At 43.3% G+C, this 24,561-nt stretch overlaps 1 protein-coding gene across 3 annotated transcripts in view; it reads right to left on the bottom strand.

The window, feature by feature from the left end:
- Positions 1-24,561, bottom strand: part of SLF1 (SMC5/6 complex localization factor 1) — a 557,620-nt gene that overhangs the window by 376,915 nt on the left and 156,144 nt on the right. For all 3 annotated transcript variants that reach the window (XM_085632479.1, XM_085632478.1, XM_085632480.1), the window contains exon 7: positions 4,908-4,964. In XM_085632479.1, the coding sequence (XP_085488605.1) occupies positions 4,908-4,964 (57 nt within the window). The remainder of the gene's footprint in view (positions 1-4,907; positions 4,965-24,561) is intronic.

Raw genomic sequence — 24,561 nt, 5'->3', positions numbered from 1 at the left:
GTTCTATATAACACTGCGTCCACCTACCCTTTTCACAGGCATTATATTTTGCGATGGGGTGGAGGGTCAGGGGGTGTTTCTGCCAAGTGAGACCGGAGTCACAGTCACAAACGTCCTCTTCTTCCTGAATAAAAGTGAGATTATGCTGCATACTTGTTCATATTTTAAGTAGTTCGCACAGACACACATTTTAAAAACATTAAAGTTCCTAATACCCACCTTCTCTAAACAGTTAGCTTGCTGCTCCATCCACCTCCTCCCTATCCTCTGTTGTCTGAATCCATGGACTAGCCTCCTCCCTCCTGCCATGCATGGTCTGATGTGCTGCCACTGCCCTCCATTTAGCATGATGTACCAGTCCACTCCTCCTGCCCTCCATTGCCCAATTCTATGGCACATCATTGACCTCCTGCCTAGCCTCTGTGATTAGCTTGCTGCCCCTATTCTCCTTCCCCCTGCCCTCCGATGTCTTTGTGCATGCCCCTGTTCCATCCTTTTTGCCCACCATGTTCCATGGACCTGCCACTCCTATCTACTCTGAGTGTTCTGTTGAGCTGCCACTCCCCTCCCACCTGCCTAGCATTGTCAGATGACTGTAACCTGTCCCTGCCACCTCCACCCTGCCTGTCCACATGCCATGCCCCTATCCCCTTCCTCCTGTCCTCCATGATCCATTTTACTGCCACACCCTTCTGCCCTCCCTGGTCTGTTGTGCTGCAACTGCTCCTCCTGCCTGCCCCGCGCGGTCTGTTGTGAGGCCCCTTCCCCTGAACTCTCTTGTCTGTGCCTAGGTCCTGACCCTCCCTTCTATCCACCATTGTCCTTTGTGCATGCCCATGCACCCTCCTTCTTGCCCATCATAGCCATTGTGCTGCCACTAACCCTCCCGCTTGCCATCCATGGTCTTCTGTGCTGCCATGGCCCCTCCCACCTTCCCTGTGTGGTCATCTAGCTGCCCCTGACCCCTCCCACCTTCCCTCCATGGTCTGTGTGTATGCCATCATAGTCTCACTGTTGCTCTCCATGGTGTGTCTTGTTTCTAGTGCCCATCCTGCCTGACCTCCATGGTCATCTTGCTGCTCCTGCCTTGCCCCCTTGCCCCCAGCCCTCTGTTTCCATGTGCAGACCCCTATTCCCTCCCTCCTGGCTTGTCTGTTCCATTGTAATGCCCCTGATCTGTCCCTCCTGCCCTTTATGGTCTGTTATGCTGCAGCTTTCCCTCCTGTCTGTCCATTATGGTCAGCTAGCTACCATTGCCTCTTTGCCCTCTGTTCTGTGTTGTCCATGTGCATGGTCCTGTCCCCTCCCTATTGCTTTCTATGGATTGTTGTGCTGCACTCCCGTCCCGCATGCCCTGTGTGGTGTATTGTGCTGCTGCAAACCCTGATGCCTGCCCTGTAGGGTCAGTTTGGCGCACCTCTCCATGTCCCTCCTGTCCTCTGTTATCCGAGTCCATGTCCCTACCCCAATTCCTCCTGCCTACCATGATACAATGTACCATACTTGCGAACATTTTGAACTTGGTAAGAGGGAGATTTTGAAAAACAACTGGGGTATTGATTTTCCCCTTTGAGTTACATTGAAAAAGAGGAGATTGTAGACAGGAGACAGATCAAATAAAGCCCATTTGAGCTTAAAAACATTGGACGTTTCCTGGCTGAAACGGGTGTGTTGGCATGTATGGTTGTACTACCACTGTCTCTTCCTTCTGCCCACAATGGTCTATTATATTGCCAAAGCCTCTCTTGCCAGTCCTGTATTGTTGGTTTGTTGCCCCGTTGCCCCTACCCCCCTGTCCACTGCCCTCCATAGTCTGTTGTGCTGCCACTGCCCTTCCTGCCTGCCCAGTGTGGTCAAATTGTTGCCTTCAATTTTCAGAGTCCATGTCCCTGGCCTCTGCCTATCAACAGTATCCCAATGAACAACTAGATTGCTAACATTCTATATTTATCACAAAAGTGTGGAACGCCTGACGTCATCTTGATGTAATCAAAACTGTAATACCTAGAGCATTTCCTTTAGAAAGTACATATATGAGAGGGTCTTATTTGCATCAAAATTATGGTTAGTGCTCTAAAAAACTAAAATGAGGACATATTTTCTGAGTTTTCAAATAGCGACAAAGAACTTTTAAATTATTTGTAATCTTTATGTTTTTTTATCCAGTTGACCACTTGATTAAATGTTGCACCTAGGGGAGAGGATGTGGTGTTACTTCCAGAGCTGCAGACTTTGCAACTGGGGAACCAAGTTGGAGTTTCTGCTTCAGCTCAACATTCTGTGATTCTGGTCAAATCCCTCAATCTCCCCATGTCTACAACCAAAATGAATTTGATCTTGTGTGATGTAACCAATGCTCATGTAAAGCACTCCAATACCTGACAAGTCTGCACTATATAAAATGGCAAATACACAAAACAATAAGTGTTTTGCACACTTCTGTCACTGGGCTACATGTGGGCTACATCTGGGTGATATTTGTGCTGCATTTGGGCTCTTTTGTCTCTGGTGGCCATCTTGGGAGATTTATTTGTTATGAAGTTTCCTAATTTCCTCATTTACTGCAGTCTCCTCCGTAGGAAATGCTTTCAGTTTTTTACTTTGATTCCATCAAGAAGGTATTCAGATATGTCACACATTTGCCATAAATTCTGAATGTTAGCACTCTAGTTGCTCATTAGATCACTGTAGTAAAGCTACTGCTCACCACGGAAGTCTGCTGCTGGTATTAAAAGTGCATGTTTCAGTCTGCATATCAGAATTTTTTAATGAAATAGAAGAGGATTTGAGAAGTCACTCAAAATGTGCCCTCATTTTTCTTTCTTCAGCACTAATCATAATTTCTATGGCAAAATGAACCCCCTCAATGTGTTCCTTTTTAAATTAAATGTTTTAAGTGTTACCAGTTTATTCCAATCAAGATGGCTTCAGGTGTGCCATACTTTTGTCATAAGCAAGACAGTAAGCGCTCTAGTTGTTCTTAAGAACACTCTGGGACATTCTGTCGTTGGGCTATACTTGGGCTACATTTGGGCTCTTTTGTCTCTGGTGGCCATCTTGGGAGATTTATTTGTTATGAAGTTTCCTAATTTCCTCATTTACTGCAGTCTCCTCAGTAGGAAATACTTTCAGTTTTTTACTTTGGTTACATCAAGAAGGCATTCAGATGTGTCACACATTTGCCATAAATTCTGAATGTTAGCATTCTAGTTGCTCATTAGATCACTGTAGTAAAGCTACTGCTCACCAGGGAAGTCTGCTGCTGGTATTCAAAGTGCATGTTTCAATCTGCATGTCAGAATTTTTTTATGAACTAGAAGAGGATTTGAGAAGTCAAAATGTGCCCTAATTTTTCTTTCTGCAGCACTAATCATAATTTCTATGGCAAAATGAACCCCCTCATTTTGTTCCTTTGTAAATTAAATGTTTTAAGTGTTACCACTTTATTCCAATCAAGATGGCTTCAGGTGTGCAATACGTTTGTCATAAGTAGGACTGTTAGCGCTCTAGTTGTTCTGTAGAACACTCTGGGAAGCTGCAGTAGAACACAAAGGAATCAACTGACAGTCTCTGCCCTTGTTGGATGTACATGTTTTACTGAGAATGTCAGACTTCATTTTCACATGACTGAGAAAGATAATGTGAATTTACAGAAAATAGTTTAGTTTAGTTTATAGATCACCTTCCAAACCTCTGTGGGAAAAGCATGAGAAAATAGATTTCTCTCAAACATGATTCATGATATCACAGTAGAAGGCTATTTCACATGGTAAAATCACCTTAGAACACACCACAATTCCTAAAATGAGTATGGTACTATCAACAAATGATTTATAATGTAACTAAAGTCTTAAAACCTTCTATTAACTGCAATGCTTTTTAATGAGGTGCTATCATGTATATTGGTGCCAAGATGGCTGCCAACACTTCTTGGATGAAGTACTGACAGCCAATCAGATCTCACGATGAGATGTGTGGTTAGGCTCCGCACAGATATATCTATCTTTTTAACTCTAATTTTCTGAGGAACTACTGAATGGATTTACACCATTTAAGCAAAAGGCACGAGTCTGAACTTTGCCAAATTTGGTGTAATTCCGTTCAGCAGTTCAGGCTGTAGCTGCGTCAACAGGTCCTATGGGAAAATGCATGGGGAAAACGTGTTTTGGGAACCCCCTTTTTTCTCGGGCCCCGCTTGACGAATCACCGTGAAATTTTCAGGATAGGAGCGGACCGGAGCTGGCCAAAAGTTTGGAAAATTTCACGAAGATTTGTCAATCGGCGCCAACGTTATTCCAAATAGAATGTTGCGGATTTCCTATGGAAAATAGGTCCTAACTATAACTACCTACTGGCGACTGCCAGTAGGTAATATATATATATAGATATATATAGATATATATATATCCCACGCACGAAGATGCTCAGCCTGCTTCTACCCCATCCTGTGGTTGTAATATTTCCCCCATGTCTTCCTCTGCAAGAAAACTATGCGAACTAATTTGCTCGTTAGGGGGCTCAATTTTTCTGTTTGGCTGTTATATAAAAATAGAGTTTGCCAGATTATTATTTAAATTGCGTATTCGGTCCTATGAATACACAAAATGCAGTGACTTGCCATAAAATAACATGATTTACATAGAAACGCAATATCCTGAAAAAACAACACATCAAAAGACAAGTAAGTGAAGCTTAATTAAGATAGTTTACATTACTGGGTATGATTTGTTTGTAACTCCGATTCTTAACTGTTCATGTTTCACAACAATCATAAATGTCTGCACCACTTAGCTATTTGAATTTCAACAGGCCCAGCTTCTTTCGAGCAAGTAATGTTTGATAGCTTGGTGGATTTTAGCCACATATGTTAGCTGAATACATTCTAGTTCTCACTGTAGATATCTTACCTCCGGCAAGATTTCCTCCTGTGCCGTGTACAGTTCTGCATACTTGTGATGAATAGCCTATGAAAGGTATAATAAAATTAATTAAAATTCCTAAACAGAAGATAAATATCATCCTTTATCTTAAGTACTTTGATATAGGCTCACTCACTGAAAAGTTAAAGGCAAAAGCAAATTCAATTTCAGGTTAAAAGCGTCATTTAAAAGCAAAGGAAACATTCACTGTGTTGTATTAAAAGAACACAAGATGCAAGAAATGATATATTCAATTCCAAATAGGGCATAGACATTTTGAACAACGAGGAACAAGAAGTACCAGGAATAACATTCTTTGCCTCTCTCTGCATTGGGCATCAAGCCAATCGCACCCTTTACAAGCAGAGTTTGAACTTCTCTCACTAAGTTGGCAGCAGGCATCACTGATGGCTCTCAACAATCTGGTTGAACATGTAGAGGAGTGGTGTAAACATTTAACAATTTGAGGGACTCATTCGTCCCAAGTAACTGCATGCCAGCAGGGCAGGTAAACCCGCATTCTGCTCCATATTGTCCAACAACAAAGAGAGTGCTCATGGCAGAAACACACATTCCACAGTGCCCAGACCAGCCCAAAGGATGTATTTTAGCCCCAACCTGGCGTTCTTGTATGGTTTGAGCAAATAAAGTCGGAAAGAGAATGAAAGTCCCAGACCCAGCTAGATCTCACTCACCATGTCCTAAAGTGTTTGTACAGTGGTCCAAGAGGTAAACCAGCATTACACAATCGCAGGGCCATACTGGCTGAAGAAATGTTTTTGCTCTTGTATGCTCTAGGAGGAGCAGTACGGATCACATTAGGGTTTACTTTAACCCCAAAGCCTGAATAAGACTCTAGAGATTCAAGCAGCCATAATAGCTTCAAATAGGTCCGAATGAATGGTAGTAAGGGCTCATTAGTCAATGAACCAGGCTACAAATTTCAGTCATTAAGTTCACTTTGCTCTCCACTTTGAGCAAATATAAATCCAAGACCCCCTTCGTCCTGCGAACAACCACCACAAAGGATGCACTCTCCTCAACAGGTAGACACTATAAGGGATCCAATTCATTTATTTTCAGTCAGTTTCTATATCATTAGCATTCTGATGGTCACGGTCAGTCCAGTATGAGTATAATGAATCAGAAGTAAACTGTCTCCCTCTTGATTATCATCATCTTTGTTGTGGGGAACCTGTTCGAGCCACATTGGAGCCAGACCCAAAAATGGATTCCAGCCTCAAATAGTACAGGCGTCAAGGTAGTAGATTAATCCTTTAAAGTTACAGGTTCTGCTTTTTCATGATCTAGCAATATAATCGCAGTGGAGTCCGAGGCCAACACCTCTGGAGCTCAGGCCATCACTGAGCTGGGCGCTACCGATGAGTCCTTCAACAGAGGAGTAAATGTGCAGCCTGTCACCAGCTGAGAGCCAAATTGAAGCTGAATGGGATCAGATGGAGCCAGGGAACGACTGGTCAGCAGACGTTCAGCTGGAAGCCAGACACATCAATGGGGCCCGAAGACCCATCAGAAGGTCCCAGAACCATCCAGATTAACTTGAAGCATTGCCTCTTTTAAAGGGCTCAATCACCTGGGACATTGGCAGTGGTCTGGAAAAGTCTGAACGCATCAGCTCCAAACTTAGAATCAGGTCCAAGTCGGATGATGAAGCCGGAATCTGAACCTTTGAATGCCAAATGTGCAAATTCTCCCTAAAATTGGAAAGGCCGGATGAGGTCGAACCCTGCTTGGCTTTCTGCTTGTGTCAAGACTTAGCTTTCCACTTCATCTTGCACTCACTCAAGGAAGATGAGCAGGAACTAACTTGGGTTCTCAAATGGGACCAACCCCACTTAATATGCTCAAAACTCAGAAGCTTGGCTTCATGGTCCCTGATAACGGGATGCATCACAAAGGATTTGCTGCAGGCCGTTGAGTCATATTTGGACGGCACCAAAGACATAAATGGCGCTGGGCTTTTATTGACAACTGCTTCCTTCAGGTGCGGGAAGGCTTAAATTCTGTCGTTTTAGTGGGAGATTGTCTTGCACACTGTCAAAAGATATAGGCAAATTCTGTACAAATGCTGAAAACACTGGGAGAAGAGTTACGGATCCCCAGTGAACAGTGTGGAAAAAGAAAAACGGGAATCATATAGGAACCAAATGTTTAATTACTGTTCAGAATATTGATGTCAGAATGCATTGAGGAATTTGGATGAGATAAGAACATGATTGTGAGAACTTGGTTGTTGTATGAGTGGGGAGTTAACCCTGCTCAAGCAACAGCCATAATCTCCATCAGGGTGAACAAATAAAGTCACAAAAACTAACTTAACCTGTGCTTAACCTTCTGGTAGCTTGGCACAAAATCAGCCAGGCTTTACTCAGAGGCAATGTGTAAAGTATTTATGCAGCACATAAACAGTGACAAAGTGAAATCACAACACAAGAAAAATCCCACACCGTTTTGAAAAATAGAGTACATTTTAGCAAATTATTTGACAGCAAAACGAGAAACATACCAATCAGTAGAACAGGAGGTGTGAATTTTTAAAGTTTAAAGTTAAAAACTAGTAACTAAAAGATCAAAGCGCCAACCACAGACAATGAAGAAATCAAAACAATCACCCCCAGCCAAGAGATCTGGGTTAAATCCATAATTCTTTTGCTCACCATGCCACCCCAGTTTAGAACTGGCCATATGCAAATCAGTCTGACTCTTGACCCTGTGCCTCATGGGAACAGTCCAGCCCGAACTGCCAAGCCAGGTCCTCCCTGGACCAGAAACAAGCAACCTAGGACCGGTTTCGGGGTTTCACCCCTCTTCAGCCAGGATAGCTTGATTCCATGGGCACAGTGAGCCCAGGACCCACGTCTGGGCATACCTGGCGCACTTAGGGCGAGAAAGCAAAAGACACACAATTGATGGACGGAATGCAGAACAAATCAAAACATTCATCCCCAGTCAAGAGATCTGGGTTAAATCCATCATTCTTTTGCTCACCATGCCACCCCAGTTTAGACCTGGCCATACGCAAATCAGTCTTGACCCTGTGCCTCTTGGAACAGTCCAGCCCGAGCTGCCAAGCCAGGTCCTCCCTGGACCAGAAACAAAAATCCTAGGACCGGTTTCGGGGTTTCACCCCTCTTCAGCCAGGATAGCTTGATTCCAGTGGACCTGGAATGGCATGCTGAGCAAAAAAACAATTGCTTTAGGCCCAGATCTCTGTACTGGGGTGAATGTATGAAATTGTTCTGCATTCTGTCCATCAATAGTTCTTTTTGCATTTGTCACCCCGAGTGGGACGGGTATGCTCAGACGTGAGTCCCGTGCTCTCCATGCCACTGGAATCAAGCTATCCTGGCTGAAGAGGGGTGAAACCCCGAAACTGGTCCTAGGATGCTTGTTTCCAGTCCAGGGAGGACCTGGCCTGGCAGTTCGGCCTGGACTGTTCCCAATGGGCACAGGGTCAAGACTGATTTGCATATGGCTGGGTCCAAACTGGAATGGCATGGTGAGCAAAAAAACGATGGATTTAGGCCCAGATCTCTGTACTGGGGTGAATGTATGACATTCTTCTGCATTCTGTCCATCAATAGTTCTTATTTCATTTGTCACCCCGAGTGGGACGGGTATGCTCAGACGTGAGTCTGTGCTCTCCATGCCACTGGAATCAAGCTATCCTGGATGAAGAGGGGTGAAACCCCGAAACCGGTCCTAGGATGCTTGTTTCCAGTCCAGGGAGAACCTGGCCTGGCAGTTCGAGCTGGACTGTTCCCATTGGGCACAGGGTCAAGACTGATTTCCATATGGCTGGGTCCAAACTGGAATGGCATGGTGAGCAAAAGCGATGGATTTCGGTCCAGATCTCTGTACTGGGGTGAATGTATGACATTGTTCTGCATTCTGTCCATCAATAGTTCTTTTTGCATTTGTCACCCCGAGTGGGACGGGTATGCTCAGACGTGAGTCCCGTGCTCTCCATGCCACTGGAATCAAGCTATCCTGGCTGAAGAGGGGTGAAAGTCCGAAACCAGTCCTAGGATGCTTGTTTCCAGTCCAGGGATGACCTGGCCTGGCAGTTCGGGCTGGACTGTTCCCATTGGGAGCAGGGTCAAGACTGATTTACATATGGCTGGGTCCAAACTGGAATGGCATGGTGAGCAAAAAAACAATGGATTTAGGCCCAGATCTCTGAACTGGGGTGAATGTATGACATTGTTCTGCATTCTGTCCATCAATAGTTCTTATTTCATTTGTCACCCCGAGTGGGACGGGTATGCTCAGACGTGAGTCTGTGCTCTCCATGCCACTGGAATCAAGCTATCCTGGATGAAGAGGGGTGGAACCCCGAAACCGGTCCTAGGATGCTTGTTTCCAGTCCAGGGAGAACCTGGCCTGGCAGTTCGAGCTGGACTGTTCCCATTGGGCATAGGGTCAAGACTGATTTGCATATGGCTGGGTCCAAACTGGAATGGCATGGTGAGCAAAAGCGATGGATTTAGGCCCAGATCGCTGTACTGGGGTGAATGTATGACATTGTTCTGCATTCTGTCCATCAATTGTTCTTTTTGCATTTGACTCTCAGGCTGAGACACTACTCGCATACTATTTATATTCAAGCTCAACTAGCGAGTGAAAATTCGACTAAAAATGATAATGGCGTGAAGAAGCACTGCTCCGTAAGATACATGCTCTAAACCAAGACGCGACTCCTTATGCTTCTACTCGGAGTGGAGACACTAACATTTAAACACTACTTCTGAAATGTTTTTTTGAGAAATGTGCTCTGAGCCCGCAACAAACACTAAAACAATGAAATATCGACATCACTACCCTAACTAAACTTTCAGGAAAAAGCACTATGATACAAGCTGCACACAGATTAATTGCCTCAGTGAAGTGCACTGTTTCTGGTTCAGCGCACGCTTCACATTCCATTCTGGGCTGCAGGAATTAACAACTAGAAGGCCATTTTGAGGTTTCTCAGGTACAATCTTGTTCTCCAGTCATTTGCCTTTGTCCTTTCTTTAGGCTAAAATCTTTTATTCCCGAAGACTACACTGACTTTTTGTGTGCTGACCGTGGGGATTCTTCTTGGGATCCTGACAGTAACCCCTCGCAAGGAGGGTCCTCCCGGTCGTTGCTTTGTTGGAAGGTTTTGATGAAAGGCTTTGGTTAACAGAGGAGCATGTACATCGGATTGTGGCTCCAAGGATCTCTCCTCTGGCCCGTAACCTTTCCAGTCTATCAGATAAGAATACCTGATCTTTTACATTCTTTGAATCCAGAATTCTTTCAACTTCAAATTCTAAAACTCCTTTCAGCTGTAATGGTTTAGGCGGAGGTGTAGTACCTTTTTTAGCAATGAGACATTGAATACTGGATGTAGCTTAACCTGTTTGGGTGGTTTCAAATGAAACATCACCGGATTTAGGATTTTTTTTATGGGTTATGGCCCAACAAAACAAGGTTGGAATTTTCCATTACTCTTGGGTCTAAGTTTTTTAAAGCTGAGCCACACCTTGTCTATGATATGAAAGCTTGGTTCTTGTTTCCTTTTCTTGTCTGCATAGAATTTATAACGGTCATTTGCCTGTGTTAAATTCTTTACTGCTGAATTATGCACCAGTGTTAAGTATTACACAATATCTTTCACTGCAGGAACAGCTATATCTTTGAAATCCACCAAAGAATTTGGATGTCTACCATAGTTCAGATAGCAAGGTGAATAACCTGTGGACACATTTTTTGCGTTATTATGTGCAAACTCCGCTATCCACAGATATTAAGGCCAATCTCCTTCCTGATCTAGTAAAAAACAATCTTAGATACGGTTCTAGATCTTGTTCTCTCTGTCTGCCTGTCTGTTTCAGGGTGATAACTAGTAGGGTATCTAGTTTCAACATCTAAACCACTATTGAAAATCTTCCAGAAATGGGACAAAAACTGAGAGCCCCGGTCAGATTTAATGACCTTAGGAGTACCATGGATTCGTACTATATGTTGGCTGAAGTGTTGTGCTAGCTGTTTATCGGTAGGGACTCCCTTTAATGCAATGAAGTAGGCCATTTTAATAAAGCATATACACACACTAAAATTGTATTATACCCTTGGCTAGGAGGTAAATCAACTAGAAGGTCAGAGTATGCCAGGGATGAGGCGGAGTGGGTAAAGGTTGTAACAAACCTTTGGGGACATCTTTCTGATTTCCCCTTAGCACAAGTCTCCCAGGTGTTCATATATTGATGAATGTCCTTATTCATTTGTGGCCACCATAATTTCCTTTTCACATGGTCTTCGGTTTTAAGGATACCTTTATTGTCTGCTAAGAGGCTATCATGACATTCATATAGAGCCTTTTTTTCAGTTCTTTAGTGGGCAGATATAATGCTCCATCTGGATACGGCAACTGATAATGAAGGTCTCCTTTTGGATCTTGGTCAGCCCACCCATGCATCTCTTTTAGGTTCATCAGTTTGTTTACTAGTTTTTCTTAGGTTCCATCTGGGGTGGCTCCTATGATCTTTGACTTTGGAATTATCTTCTGTACTTCAATTAAAATTCATCTGTGTTTCAGTGTCAATTCATGATAGTACCTCAGCCTTTCCATTTTTACTTCCTGGTCTGTATGGGATAAAAGAAATCATAGCACAATATAAATACCACAGAAGTTGCATTGGAGTCAAGGTTCTTGCAGACTTCAAAATGTTTACGTTTCTATGGTCTGTAAACCCAGTGACTGTATGTTCTGCTCCAATAAGGTAGTGTCTCTATTCCTTGAATGCATCTTTTATTGCAAGCAATTCCTTCTCAGTGATGGTACAATTCACCTCGGCTGGAGTCAATGTCCAGGATGGGTAAGCTACTGGATGTAACTGCCCAGTCTCCTTATGTCTCTGAGACAAACTCTTCTAATTGCTAAATCTGATGCACCCGTCTCTACATAAAATGGTTCTGAAGGGTCACCATGAAGCAATATTGGTGCTGTATTGAAATTCTTCTACAGGGATTTAAAAGCTTCATCTGCATCTTCTGACCAGAAAACTCCTGAATAAATCTATAGTAGAAATTTGCAAAATCAATGAAGCTTTGGACCTCTTTCACTGTGGTCGGAGACTTCCATTCCGTGACTTCTTTTATTTTTTGCTCATCCATAAATACTCCTGCAGGAGAGAACACTAATCCCAAGAATTCTACAGTTTGGACATTGAAGGCACATTTTTCTAACTTCACATACAAACTGTTCCCCCTGAGTTTTTGTAGCACTCCCCTCACTTGCTCTCGTTGATCTTCTGCAGTAGTGAGGTAAATTAAGATGTCATCAATGTAGACTATGGTACATTTATTAATGAATTCACTCAAAACATTGCTGAGAAAATGCTGAATGCAGTGGAAGCATTGCAAAGTCCATATGGCATGATCTGATATTCAAAAAGAATGTACTTTGTTCTGAAGGCCATTTTCCATTTGTCTCCTTCTCTTAACTTTATCAGGTGATATGTGCCCCTCAAATCAATTTTGGTGTAAATCTGCGCTCCCTTCAACTAGTCTAATAGCACAGAGATGAGAGGTAAAGGCTAACGGTTCTCCACAGTTATTTGGCTGATGGCTCGATAATCTATGCACGTTCTTAAATCTCCTTCTTTCTTTGGTAGAAAGAAGAGTGGCGAAGAGACTGGAGACTGAGATAGCCTGATAAATCCATTGGCTAGATATTTCTGGATATAATCCTTCAGATGTTGGTTTTCCTTTTCTGCCAATGCATAGATCCTGCTACATGGTAAGTTTGAGCCTGGTTCCAGTTCTATTTTGTAGTCATAAGAACGATGTGGCAGGAGTTTGTCAGCTTCCACTTTGTTAAATATGTCCACAAAACCGTCATACTCTGGGGAATTTCGTTGGTATGTATTATACAAGCTGAAACCCCACCATCACATAATAAGGCTGTAGGACTTGATTCTTGATGGGATTCATCCTTACCAAAAACATTTCTTTGCAGAATTCAGAATTCATGACTATGGTCCTGGCACTCCAACCTATGGTGGGATTTTGGTCGGACAACCATGGCAGCCCCAGTATGACATGGAATTGCGGAGCATCAAGTTGACTTGGATGAGTTCTTGGTGCCCTTCTCGGGAGATTAACTCCATTCACTCAGTGTGGCTCACTATAGCTCCATAAGAAAGATTAGTTCCGTCCACTGCCCTGACTGCTTCACTCTTGAGTTTTCTTACGGCTCTCAGTCCAATTTGTTCTGCAAATTTTAAGCCACCGAAATTACCGGTGGCTTGGATTCTATCATTACAGATATTCCTGATAGAGAAATGTGTCTAAATGTAAGTGTCATCAATTGGACCAGAGGAGTAAAAGAAGATTACAAAGTGTTAGCCAACTGGTGGGTTTTTGGAAGAGTATCCTTATCTGTACTCATCAGTCCAACTTCTTCCACTGATGGTGGTGCAAATTTTCCTTCTGCAGTAACTTGGGTTTTTCAGACAAATCTTTACAAAATGTTCACTTGCTCCGCAGTATAATCATAGGTTATTTTGCCTTCTCTCTTTTTCTTCCTTAGATGAAGGACCCCTGATGCTGCCTATCAGCATAGGTTCAACACCTTGTTGATTATACGTTACCTTTGAATTCTACATCTTGACTCTATCGAACCTAAGTACACTGGAACAAAAATCATTTTTTCTTTCTCCTCTCCTTTCATTTTGACGAAAGTCTATTTCCAGGTCTAAATGCACAAGAGCTGAGATTTCTGTTCGCCTGTTGGGCATGTGAGCCACAGCATCTTTCAGCTTGTCTTTTAAACCCTGATAGAAAAACGCTGCTCTTTTGTCTTCGGGCCATTCAGTCTCTACCACCAGCTTATTTAACTGCCAACTAAGCAACCAATTCTCTGTTTCCCTGCTTTAATTCCAATAATTATCAGTTGCTTATGATGCCTTTCTCCTGTCAAAGATTCGGAGGCACTCTTTCTCAAATTCTTCGAAGTTGTATAAAACTGGTTCATCTCTTGTAACCAATGGCATAGATCAAGAAGCAGCGTCTCTGCTGAGGTATGATAAAATAAAGGCTACCCGGGACTGTGCATATGGATAAATCAAAGGACGACACAAAGTGTAGGAGAAATTGGGCCTTTTGAGGGTCTCCAATAAAGCATTTGGGGGAGCTAGTGGCATATGGATGATATGAATGACTTGGGTGCGTGTTCTGGATATTGGATTTGATATTGAACTAGAGCCTTCCACCTCAGATCACTGAACATGTTCCTGACATTATTCCACTCATTTTTAAGGTTACGCCTGAGGTTTCTCTCCTATAAACAACTAATTTTTTTTGTGTGGTTCCTACAAATCTATATAAACTCTGTGGGTTTAGACAACATAAACTAAGGGATTGGTGGTCAGACTGATTCCAGACACCCTCAAGAGATATGTTAGTCTGTAGACCAGCTAGCTTATAGTGTCACTATAAGCCCCACAACCTCACTAAGGAACAAATAGAGTCTGGAAACTATCAAACATGACAACCCTGACCCCTCAGGGATCGTAGAAATAGTACAGTACTTTTCGCTCAGTCACTTGTGCTCACTTTGTCTCACAGAGATATACAGAATAAACGGAGGCGCAACCAATGGAAGTGTTAGACAGATGTCCAACACGCATTCGTAACCGAAGAATAGGCAGCGGAGTACAGGCAAGACGCAGTCATCTCAGACTGATCTGAATGAAAGGAACCAATGCTCACTTAGCTCCCAAAGCCAAGGTGAACCCAGATGGAGTACCAAGTGTTCACGGCAATGTCGCACAAGGAGTGCTTTTTCCATCTCTTTGGGATCTGGGGCGTGCATTGCGTAGAAGGAAAATTAAAACCACGATACCCACTAGAAGTAGAAGGCCCAGCAGAAGCCCTCCAAAAATGTTTCCCAATACGGAGTGTATAAATGATGGAATAACTCCGAAGAATGTCTGAAAGGTGCTCAATAGCCCAGAACCTAGGCTCTTAAATAGGTGTACTATCCCACTCGTATCAGACATGTTAAAGATACAATGTACCATTTCCCCGAAATGGAGCGGGAAGTTAGTTCGGACTAGTGCCTGTATCACAGCTGAAGACCTTGCAATCTGGAGATCAAAAGTCTCTCGGGCAGAGGTTAAGGCCACGGCCTTCTGTAAAAGTATGGCTTTCAGTCTGCTCATAGAATAAAACAGTTATAAGTGAAACATTCAACGAAGGCCACAGCAGCTCCTCCCCGACTGTATGGGTCAGTGGAAACAATACTTGCATACAAGTCACCCTTAACTTACTGTGGCCAGATAGGCGATGAATGGCAGCATCCCACAACAACCAGCGAGGAGATCGGATGCAGGTGTAGAGGCGGGAGCACTCCCCTTTTACAAGCTTGACCAAAGGGGTCTCCCCTCCTCACTCTCCTATGGGGCTAGTAGGTCCCATCGGTTAGGGCGTTAATTTTAATCGCATATACGGTGGCGAGTGAAATTGCTCACCCCACCAAGTGGAACCCTCACCAGCAAAGCACGGTAAGGGCAGAGCCCGTTTATACAGTATAGGTCCTGATGAATGCCATGGACCCCTTGAGGCCAGCAGGCAGAAACATGTTGACCACTTGTAGAACGGTGGGGGGACAATAGAATCCCCATCACACCGACCATTGATTTTAAACACCATACAGTAACATTAAAGTAAGTATGACATCTGTAATGGCATTTTAACCTCACTCTTTTTTGTAAGGGCCCCCACTTAGCTTTAGAAGTGCATCCCTGTCTTCAGGTGTATGTCCGCCCTCTATCAAACCAAGTTTTTAGAGGGCGAGGACTGGTCAATGATGAAGCATGACACCAGGTGGTGTGTGAGACCAGTCTTTCACTTTTTGTGAGATGCTTGCTCTCACAAATTAACACTATGGCACTTTAGCACTTAGGTCATTATACTAGGAGCGGCTCTTTTGTGATAAACAGCATCCCACAACAACCTTGATCATTCAACATCCAATAACTCTGAGCTGCTGAGAAAGACTTCAGAGTCCCTATTCCTGCATCTAAATCTGTATGGCAATTACCGAGTTCATGTATATATTCCTTACCCAACGCTTCATACCTGCCTAATTGGTGCTATTGTAGACAGTATTGAAATTGGAATGTCGTGATTGGCAATGTAATGTGGCCATGGATTAACCATTATGTGGATGGTGACTCAGCCACAGTGAAAGGTAATTGGTCCAATTTATCAATGTGCATCATTGTATATTTTTCATCCCTTCATGCCATTGTCATCTGTCTTTCGGTCAGATTATATGATGAAAACAGAGACGTACTGTTGATATATCTCCATGGCACATGATCAAAACGCAATGCTTGTGATGTACAGCTCAATAATAGAATGATCGCAATTGCGACTGTCCGTGTTGTAAAATATACAACTCTTGTTCTACTATATCTATTTCAGAAGACACAATGTTGCCCAGTGAATAAATCCTGGATGTTAGTGTGATCATGCCATTGTCGACCACTGACAGAGCCTTTTCTAGGTTAACTCTGTCAATATCACACAATCTCTCTGCAGCTTCCTGTTGACAGATGTTCCATACTTCATCATCAATAGCATATAAGAAACATTTCTGATGTGGCTTCTGGGACCTAACAAAATATCCCTAAGATCCATGTCATCTGAGATTAAGGACAAGTGTTGTTCCACCTGGGACAGAGTTGAGGTTATTAGCCACTCGAGGCATAACTTCACAAAACTGTAGGATGTCCCCACCCCCGGGTGCTCTCGTTGTACGTAGCGTTGGTCAGGCCTATGGATACTAAACCCTTTTGTGGTATCCCTGAATCTTGACTGATATCTATTTGTGTCTATAGGCCAAACCAACCATCCCTTCCAATTGGGGTCTAATGAATTGTATGAACCATCATGCATAATATCATCTAGCGTAGCCTCACAATGTTGTGTATAGTTACACCACCCCTCAAAGCGTGTGAGTGATGGAATCCAAGGTGTGTTCAAGTACTTATTCAAGGACCTCGTATGGAGTACAGCCTCCTAGATAAATTCTTGGCATGTTATTAAGTGCCCTATGGACCCCATATAGGTGAACTGCCACCCAAGCCTAATACCCTTGCTGTTAAGGATTGCTTTAAGTCCCGGTCTTTACGGTCCACAATCAAATTTTCCTCTGGATGATACGGAGAGGAGTACTGCAAGATCACAACCAAACTTCTCATAGCTTCTTTGTAACCCCAAGAGCTAAACGCAGGGCCACGGTCAGAATGTAATGTGCCAATTGTGTATGTCCCTATGAAGACTCGCAATTCCTTTAGAACAGTTGGGTGTCAGCCTAGCGCTGAGGCCAAACCCACAGGAATCTACAGCGTGAAGCCACTGCCACCAAAATGTACTTGTAAGCCCTATCAGATTGTAAGGGGTCGCAGTGGTCCAAATAGACACATGCAAGAGGTCTGTCTGATATAAGTAGTGGTGTTTGTGGTGGACATGCTACGGTGGAACCCTTCATCTGTTGACAGATGTCGCACTAAAGGACAAAGCCCTTGGTCTGCTTAGTAAGACCTGGCCACCAATAATGTTTCAGTAGTGAAACTGTCACAGTAAAGCCTGCGTGTGCTGAACCCATACCCTCATGTGCCGCTAGGATTCAACCTAATCTGCGATCCATGTTTGGTATTACTCTATCCCCCACTCTTGGAATTTGAGTATACAAAATATTTTGCGCATCTAACTTGTAGGACTACTTGGGTGGAAAACCTTTAGGTAAGGCTGAGCTGTTATTACGCGCAGCGTTGACAGCTACCATTATTGTCCGTCTATCCTCGTGCCTGAACGAGTGATTGCAACAACGGCAGCAGTTCTGACTGTCGCCTTGGCAGCTTCATCAGCCAATTACTTCCCTTCAGTGTGCACGCCAACACACTGATGACTCAGTATATGAATCACATGAGCCCATGGCAAGCCTTTTTTCAGCTCTGCCACTTGTTCCCAAAGCAAGCTGTGCTTTATTGTGCAACCTTTGGAATCTCTAAACCCATTCTGGCCCCAATAATGAAGAATTGCACACAATTAGAGTGGGTAATTCCCGATCCGTATTTTTTAGTGCCAATATCAGGGCTTTTAGTTCTGCCAGTTGTGCCGTGCAATCTCCTAGAGACTGCATTTGCGTATTGCTAGGACGGAACTTGCCGTCCTGCATACGTCCCTTTACAATCGCACATGCAGCACTGTATTGCTGTTTACCTCTTACAGCATGTTGAGCAGAACCGTCAATGTAAATAATATATTCATACTGATCTAGAGGCATTATTTCATTCGGGAGAGGGTATTCTTGTTCGTACTGCAAGAATGCTTGTGTTTTTAATGTACAATCAAATATGTAGTCTACATCTGTTGCAGTGAGAGAATTAGCCCACTGTATCCATCCTAGATGTAGTGCTTTTGTGCTTTTGTAACGGCCTCTTAGGTCGGGACTGGAGTCACGACAATTATATGCTTCCCCTGAGATAGTGCTCTTTCTCTCACTAAAGCAGTCTGTACTGCTGTCAGTATTTTCTCAGTTAAGGCAGAACCCATTTCAGCGTTTGTGTACAAATGTGATTTGAATACAATGGGTACAGTTTTGCCTTCATTGAAGGTGAGGTAAGTGTACCCAGATTGACCCGCGACTACATGGATCGCCAAGTTTGTAGTATTTACACGTATATGTAAATGTTTGGAAGCTATCATGTCAGCTTATAGGAAACCGAGATTTTCTGTGTGTTTTTATGTCCAATGTCAAGCTGAAAAATCAGGTCTTTTAAAGTCTTAGTAAGGTTTTACTTTTTCTGCGTAATCCAAAATGTATGCACTGCAAAATTATGGAATCCTAAAATGGACTAAAGATTTTTCTTTGGCGGTTGGAGCAGCGCACATTTTTCTAAAAAAATTACCTGCTAGGTTTTTCCCTTCACTTGAGAGCTCATATCCTAAAAATAGGACATTGAGGTGGGCAATTTTTGATTTTTTTAAAGTTACATTTGTAGCCCTCAACGGCAAACCCCAGAATGATGTTGTTCACCCTTGTTAAATGATCCAACAGTTCATCATCCGTCAGATAAATATCCTCTACATATCTCATCAAAATTTTTAAGTAACTCTCATACTCTTGCTGAAAACAACCTAGGGCTATTCTCATACCCTTCGGGCGGTCTACAGAATTGACGTTGAGGACCTAGGGCCGAAAATGCTGTCAAATATCTGCTTTCAGGCGCTAAATTTTGGCAAAAGAATCCATTTGAAATATTTAGTGTTGTTTTGTATTTCTTCCGCACGTTATTCATTAATGCGGCACTATGTGCATTTTGTACTGCGAATGTCTTCGTGCATGTGTTCAAATGCCTGTAGTCTAAAACAAGACAGATTATTCATGGAGGAGGTGCAATTCTCGATTACACCTTGGTACTCAAGTTGATCTAAGATCTCCGTGACTTGTTTTTTCACATCAGGTTTTATTGCGTACTGCCTCTGTGGAGTTGGAGTAGTTTTTATCGGGATTACATGGTAAGGTGACTCAGCATCCCACCCTACACGATTGCAGTATAATGCAGGAGCTAGTATTACTACCGCCCACTCCTGCATTTATGAATGTTTTAATGATTCTGAAAGGAGTTCGGAGAAAGCCGGTAAAATTATGGTCTCACCTTTCGGGCAGTCCATAATGAACTCAGGTGGCCAATTTTTTCAGTCAAAAGGATATCGTATCCAAAAGTCAGGTTCTCCCAAAAGAGACCTTGCACTTCCCTCGGTATGTCCCCCTCCATATGGAGTGTTATTTCATGTAACTGATGCGGGACACTTAACTTGTATCAGGTGTTTCCACCGTGATATGTTCATTCAACACTGCTGTCACCAGAAATTCCATCATGTTCTGGCCAGCTATTGTTACTTCTGCTGCGTTGTCTAGCATCGTCAGAGCCCATTCCCTGTTCAGAAGTGGAATCTGCAGAAGCCTGGGCATTTCTTATTTTAAGGACAGCTACCATCTTCTTTTTAAATTGAGGTTTTTTTTTAGGTTTATCTTCTTGTTTGAAAATGTAGTTGGAAGTGCGATGTGTGTCTCTTGCTTTGGCTCACTCTTCTGATCTGCATTCTGACCGTCCTTCCCTCTCAGAGTTTTTGGATGAACCCTGAAAGGAAAGCGGAACGTGTATCAGTGTCCTGATACCTGTCAGGTTTCATAATATTATTACGGTTATATTTCCTGTCAGAGGGCTCCTGTTAAGGAGACCCACCCGTGACTGTGATGTATTCTGCTTGTTTTTTGATTGTTTATTATCCCATTTCTCTTCAGAAGAATCGATCGCTTGCTTTGAGTAGGCCTTTTCAGGATTTCCCCCTAATTGTTGTTTCACAAGTCTAGCTCCTAAATTATCTCTTCCCAGCGAAGCATAGGTCTCTTTGATAATTGTAGGTAATTCCTGCTACTGTTGTGCAGGAGTGCATTCCCTCAGGCGTTGGTGTATAGCCACTGCTGCTGCCGCCCCTTTTATGTTTCCTAACATAATTGTGGAAACCTGGGAAACATTGCCTATCAATATCATTGCTAAGTCCAGGGCAGGTTCTGCCCTGTACTCGTTCTGTATTTATTGTAATACTTCTGGTATGACTGCTATTGAGGGGGTACCATGAGTCCTGGTATAGACGGCAGCGAAGACTGTACCCCAAGTGGTACAATCCCCTATCGGAGGAGCTATCCCCATTGGCAAGCAGATTGTCAGTATTCTACGTTTTTCTTGTGGGCCAGTGTGTGGAAAAACTGCCTCAAACTGCGCTATTTTCTGCGCTATCCAGAATAGCAATTGCTCACGTTTAGTGGGTATTCTTCTCATAATCGCGTTCAGCATTTGTGGGGTGTTTTTAGTTGCGGTCCCTTGTAGTTGACCTGTTTGAGAAACCCTTGTAGGTTGAAGTGTGAGTGTCGCATAACGAACTGTGTAAGATTTCTGTAAAGTTTTATTATTTCTTTGTGAAGTGGACGTATGTCTGCTGCTGTTAATGTGTCAATTTCTGGGTGGGGTTTGTAAGCAGCTAGAACCGGCCACGTCGCTCCACTCTGCTGAGCGAAACGAGTCTCACTTTTTCTTTGGTATGTGGGAGGGCACCTTTAAACCAGTTTATATGTTCCTGGTACGTTAACGGGACTTCTATGTCCTCCTATGGATTGTATTCATCTGCGTTTTCATACGGAGTGTATGAATGAAATGTATTTGTGAGTGCAACTGCAGGTGGGAATTTCACCCACGAATAGAACACCTCTGTTCTGTATGCCTCGTGTGCCTCAATCACGAAGGTAACGGTCCCGCCTAATGCTGAGTGACCAACATTTCCAACTTTATAGCAAGTGCATTTCTGCCATTTTCTGAAATGTTTATTGCACCTTCTTGCTCCACTTCCTCCCTACTAGTGCCACTAGTAACACAATCCCTGGTGTCTGTCCTTTGAGACATTATGGGTGGAAGCTCTATGGTAAAAAGAGATAGAGTTTTGGGAAACTATAATCCTTCAAGCTTGAATAAACCTCCATTCAGTACATAGGGTATACCTACTAAGCTGTGGTGGATTTTTCCCTCCCCACTCCAGAAGTATCTGGGTTAATGTGAGTAGGGGTCTCTGAGAAAGCGTAACGGAACTACTCTGATTTGACCACTAAATAAGAACCAAACCAACGTTGGTAGCGCCATGTCGTGCAGTTCTTACAAATCTATATAGGATCGGAGCATTTAGACAACATAAATTAAGTGACTGGTGTTTAGACTGATTCCAGACACCCCCAAAGGATATGTTCTGTAGACCAGATAGCTCACAGTGCCACCATAAGCCCCACAACCTTACCAAGGAGCGAATAGTTTCTGGCAAATATCGAAGATGACAACCCTCACCCCTAAGGGATCGTGGAAACAGTACAGTACTTTTCACTCATGCTCACTTTGTCTCAGAGAGCTATATAGAATAAACGAAAGGGACATTTTCAATAAGCATTTTATTGAATCAGCGTCATTCCAGTATAAAATACGTGTGCTGCAAAAACCATTAGAAAGAAACATATATATATGGTTATAAGCACCAGCAGAGTAAATAAAGGGTAGAATTCTACCATGGTGCTAAAACAATGAATGTATACAGGCATATAGATACATGGCAATTGTGGATATATGGATTTTTCTGGTCAGTTATGTCCCCTATCTTGGACCCCAACGGTTCCATGTGCATGTCACAAGTACATGTATGTTCCCTCCAGTTCCAGTTATGAAGACGCAAATACATGTGCGTCCACCGTCAACATGTCCTTTGACAGATCCGCCATGTATAGGCCGGATATCCCATTCCTAAATATGAAAGGCCATCGGCTTTATATGGTTCACTTATGCCACTTTTCAGTCCAGGCAAGTAGGCCCTGATTCTGTCATCAAAACTCCTCTTGCCTTCTGCCTCTGAAAGCTCCAGCCCGAGCCTGCATCTGTGACCATGAACTTTGTCTCATTCTCTGCGCGGCTCACGAAGCCTGACATCAGCTTACTCTCTGCCAAGAACTGTATTTCACCTTCGAATTATCTGCCTCCCCCTCAGCCGATGCATTCCTGCCTAGTAGTTTAAGTAAACATTCTTCCAGTTACCAAGCAAGGCCCATCTTCTCTGTCCTCATGCAAGTAATTCATAGCCCTGTTACCATGGAATATTCCTACCCCCTCGCATTCAGTGTAGACACTTAGACGCTTGTACACGCACGCACAGTCAGTATAGAATAGATTCTGTCCGAGAGTCCCTCTTTTATGGATAACATAGTTCTTTAAACATAGGATGTTAGATATGATTTGGGATTAGGTTGACTTGACCCCCCAGACTTCTCGTCTCCACATATAGAGCTAAATGTCAAGTCCCCGTCACCCCCTAGTTACACGTCAATTACACGTCATACTGCTGCGCGCGCATCAATGCCAAGTATTATCTTATAGATCCATCTATGTATTACATCATAACCAATCATGTTCCTTTTTACTCATTATTACACCCATTTTCGGTTACGCAGACCAAAAACGTCAATGTCCTTATCAATTGTTACGCCTACTGTATTCACTTCATTATAATGTATGTACTATAAAAGTTACTTCTTGTCAATAAAGTATGTACTTCACTTCCTGAACCCCCGTGGTGATGGAACTTGAAGCATCCGATTATAATCGATTATTGGAATAAAGCCCATTCCGAAACTCTAATATCACGGATTCTGCCTCTCATTTTACTGAGCTATTTTATAATGTTTCTGTATCAAATTCAGTCCCGGTAAAGGAATTTTTATTTACCACACAATAATCATGAGTACTCCTAAGATGCAAGACCCTAACTCGACGCTTTCAAGCCTGATCAAACTCTATGCAATAGACTGGCTGGGTATTTTCAAGAGAAAGTGCAAGGAATTTATAATGACTTTTTAAGGGCCCCAGGACCTCAGGATACAATAATACCTAGGGCACACCCCCACTGCAGGCTAACCTATTTGCAGGCTAACCTGTTTTCAGCCAATAAACAGCATGGAAGCACAAAAACTGCTACTTTCCATAAAATCTGGTGCACCTACTGATCCGTGTCCCCCTTCTATTATGCATCAAGCTGCCCATAAGATCTGCGAGAATCTTACCCCAATCCTGAATCAAGTCTTAGTTTCCGGCTGTTATCCAGAAATTTGGAAAATGGCATCAATTGCACCCCTTTTAAAGAAATCAAACCTAGACCCTAATGATCCTAAAAACTACCGCCCCATTGCTGGCCTACCAATTGTGGCTAAAGTTTTAGAGAAACAACTGAACACAGTGCTGACCGAATACCTGGATGTAAACAACCTGCTGGACACCTCTCAACATGGCTTCTGCTCACGCCATTCCACTGAATCTGCCTTAATCCTTGCTGCCAAAGAGATCCGCAGGGGGGTAGATGAGGGAGAGAGGGCGGTCCTCGTGCTCCTTGATCTATCAGCCGCGTTTGACACGGTGAACCATACTGTTCTGGTGCAGTGGCTGAGGGACATAAGGGTAGGGGGGGCCGTCCTGGCCCTCCTGTCCTCCTTCTTGGAGGCAAGAGAGCAGAGGCTGTTCTGGGATGGCTTGAAGTCGGACAGTTTCCATCTTCCATGTGGTGTCCCACAGGGGTCCGCCCTCTCCCCGACCATGTTCAATCTCTACGTCACCCCTCTGGACAATCTTGTCAGGAGGCATTGTGTAGTATCCTGCATGTTATATTGTAAGGCGTTTTACCAGCCCCGCTCTGACAGTGCCTGTGCTCTGATTCATTAGAATGTTGGAGTCTGATGATGCCTCGGAATGTTGGGACTGAGAGAGGCTGAGCGACAGTTGGTCATGGGTTGAGCAGCTGACAGGCAGCTCCTGGTGGGGCTCTGATCTACTTCACAACTACATGATGTCCTGTACCTTACTACATGTTATCTTCATGGAATAAAGCATCTTGAAATACTACCTTCCTGAGTGGACCTTCATTACCACATATTTTGGCGACGAGGATTCAAGTGGCATTTTCATCTTTTACAACAGGAAACAGAGGTAATCAA

This window comes from Triturus cristatus, chromosome 2_1 (genome assembly GCF_964204655.1).
Source record: "Triturus cristatus chromosome 2_1, aTriCri1.1, whole genome shotgun sequence".
Classification (NCBI taxonomy): domain Eukaryota; kingdom Metazoa; phylum Chordata; class Amphibia; order Caudata; family Salamandridae; genus Triturus; species Triturus cristatus.
The sequence above is the reverse complement of the archived record's forward strand: the minus strand, read 5'-3'. Positions and strand labels throughout refer to the sequence as shown.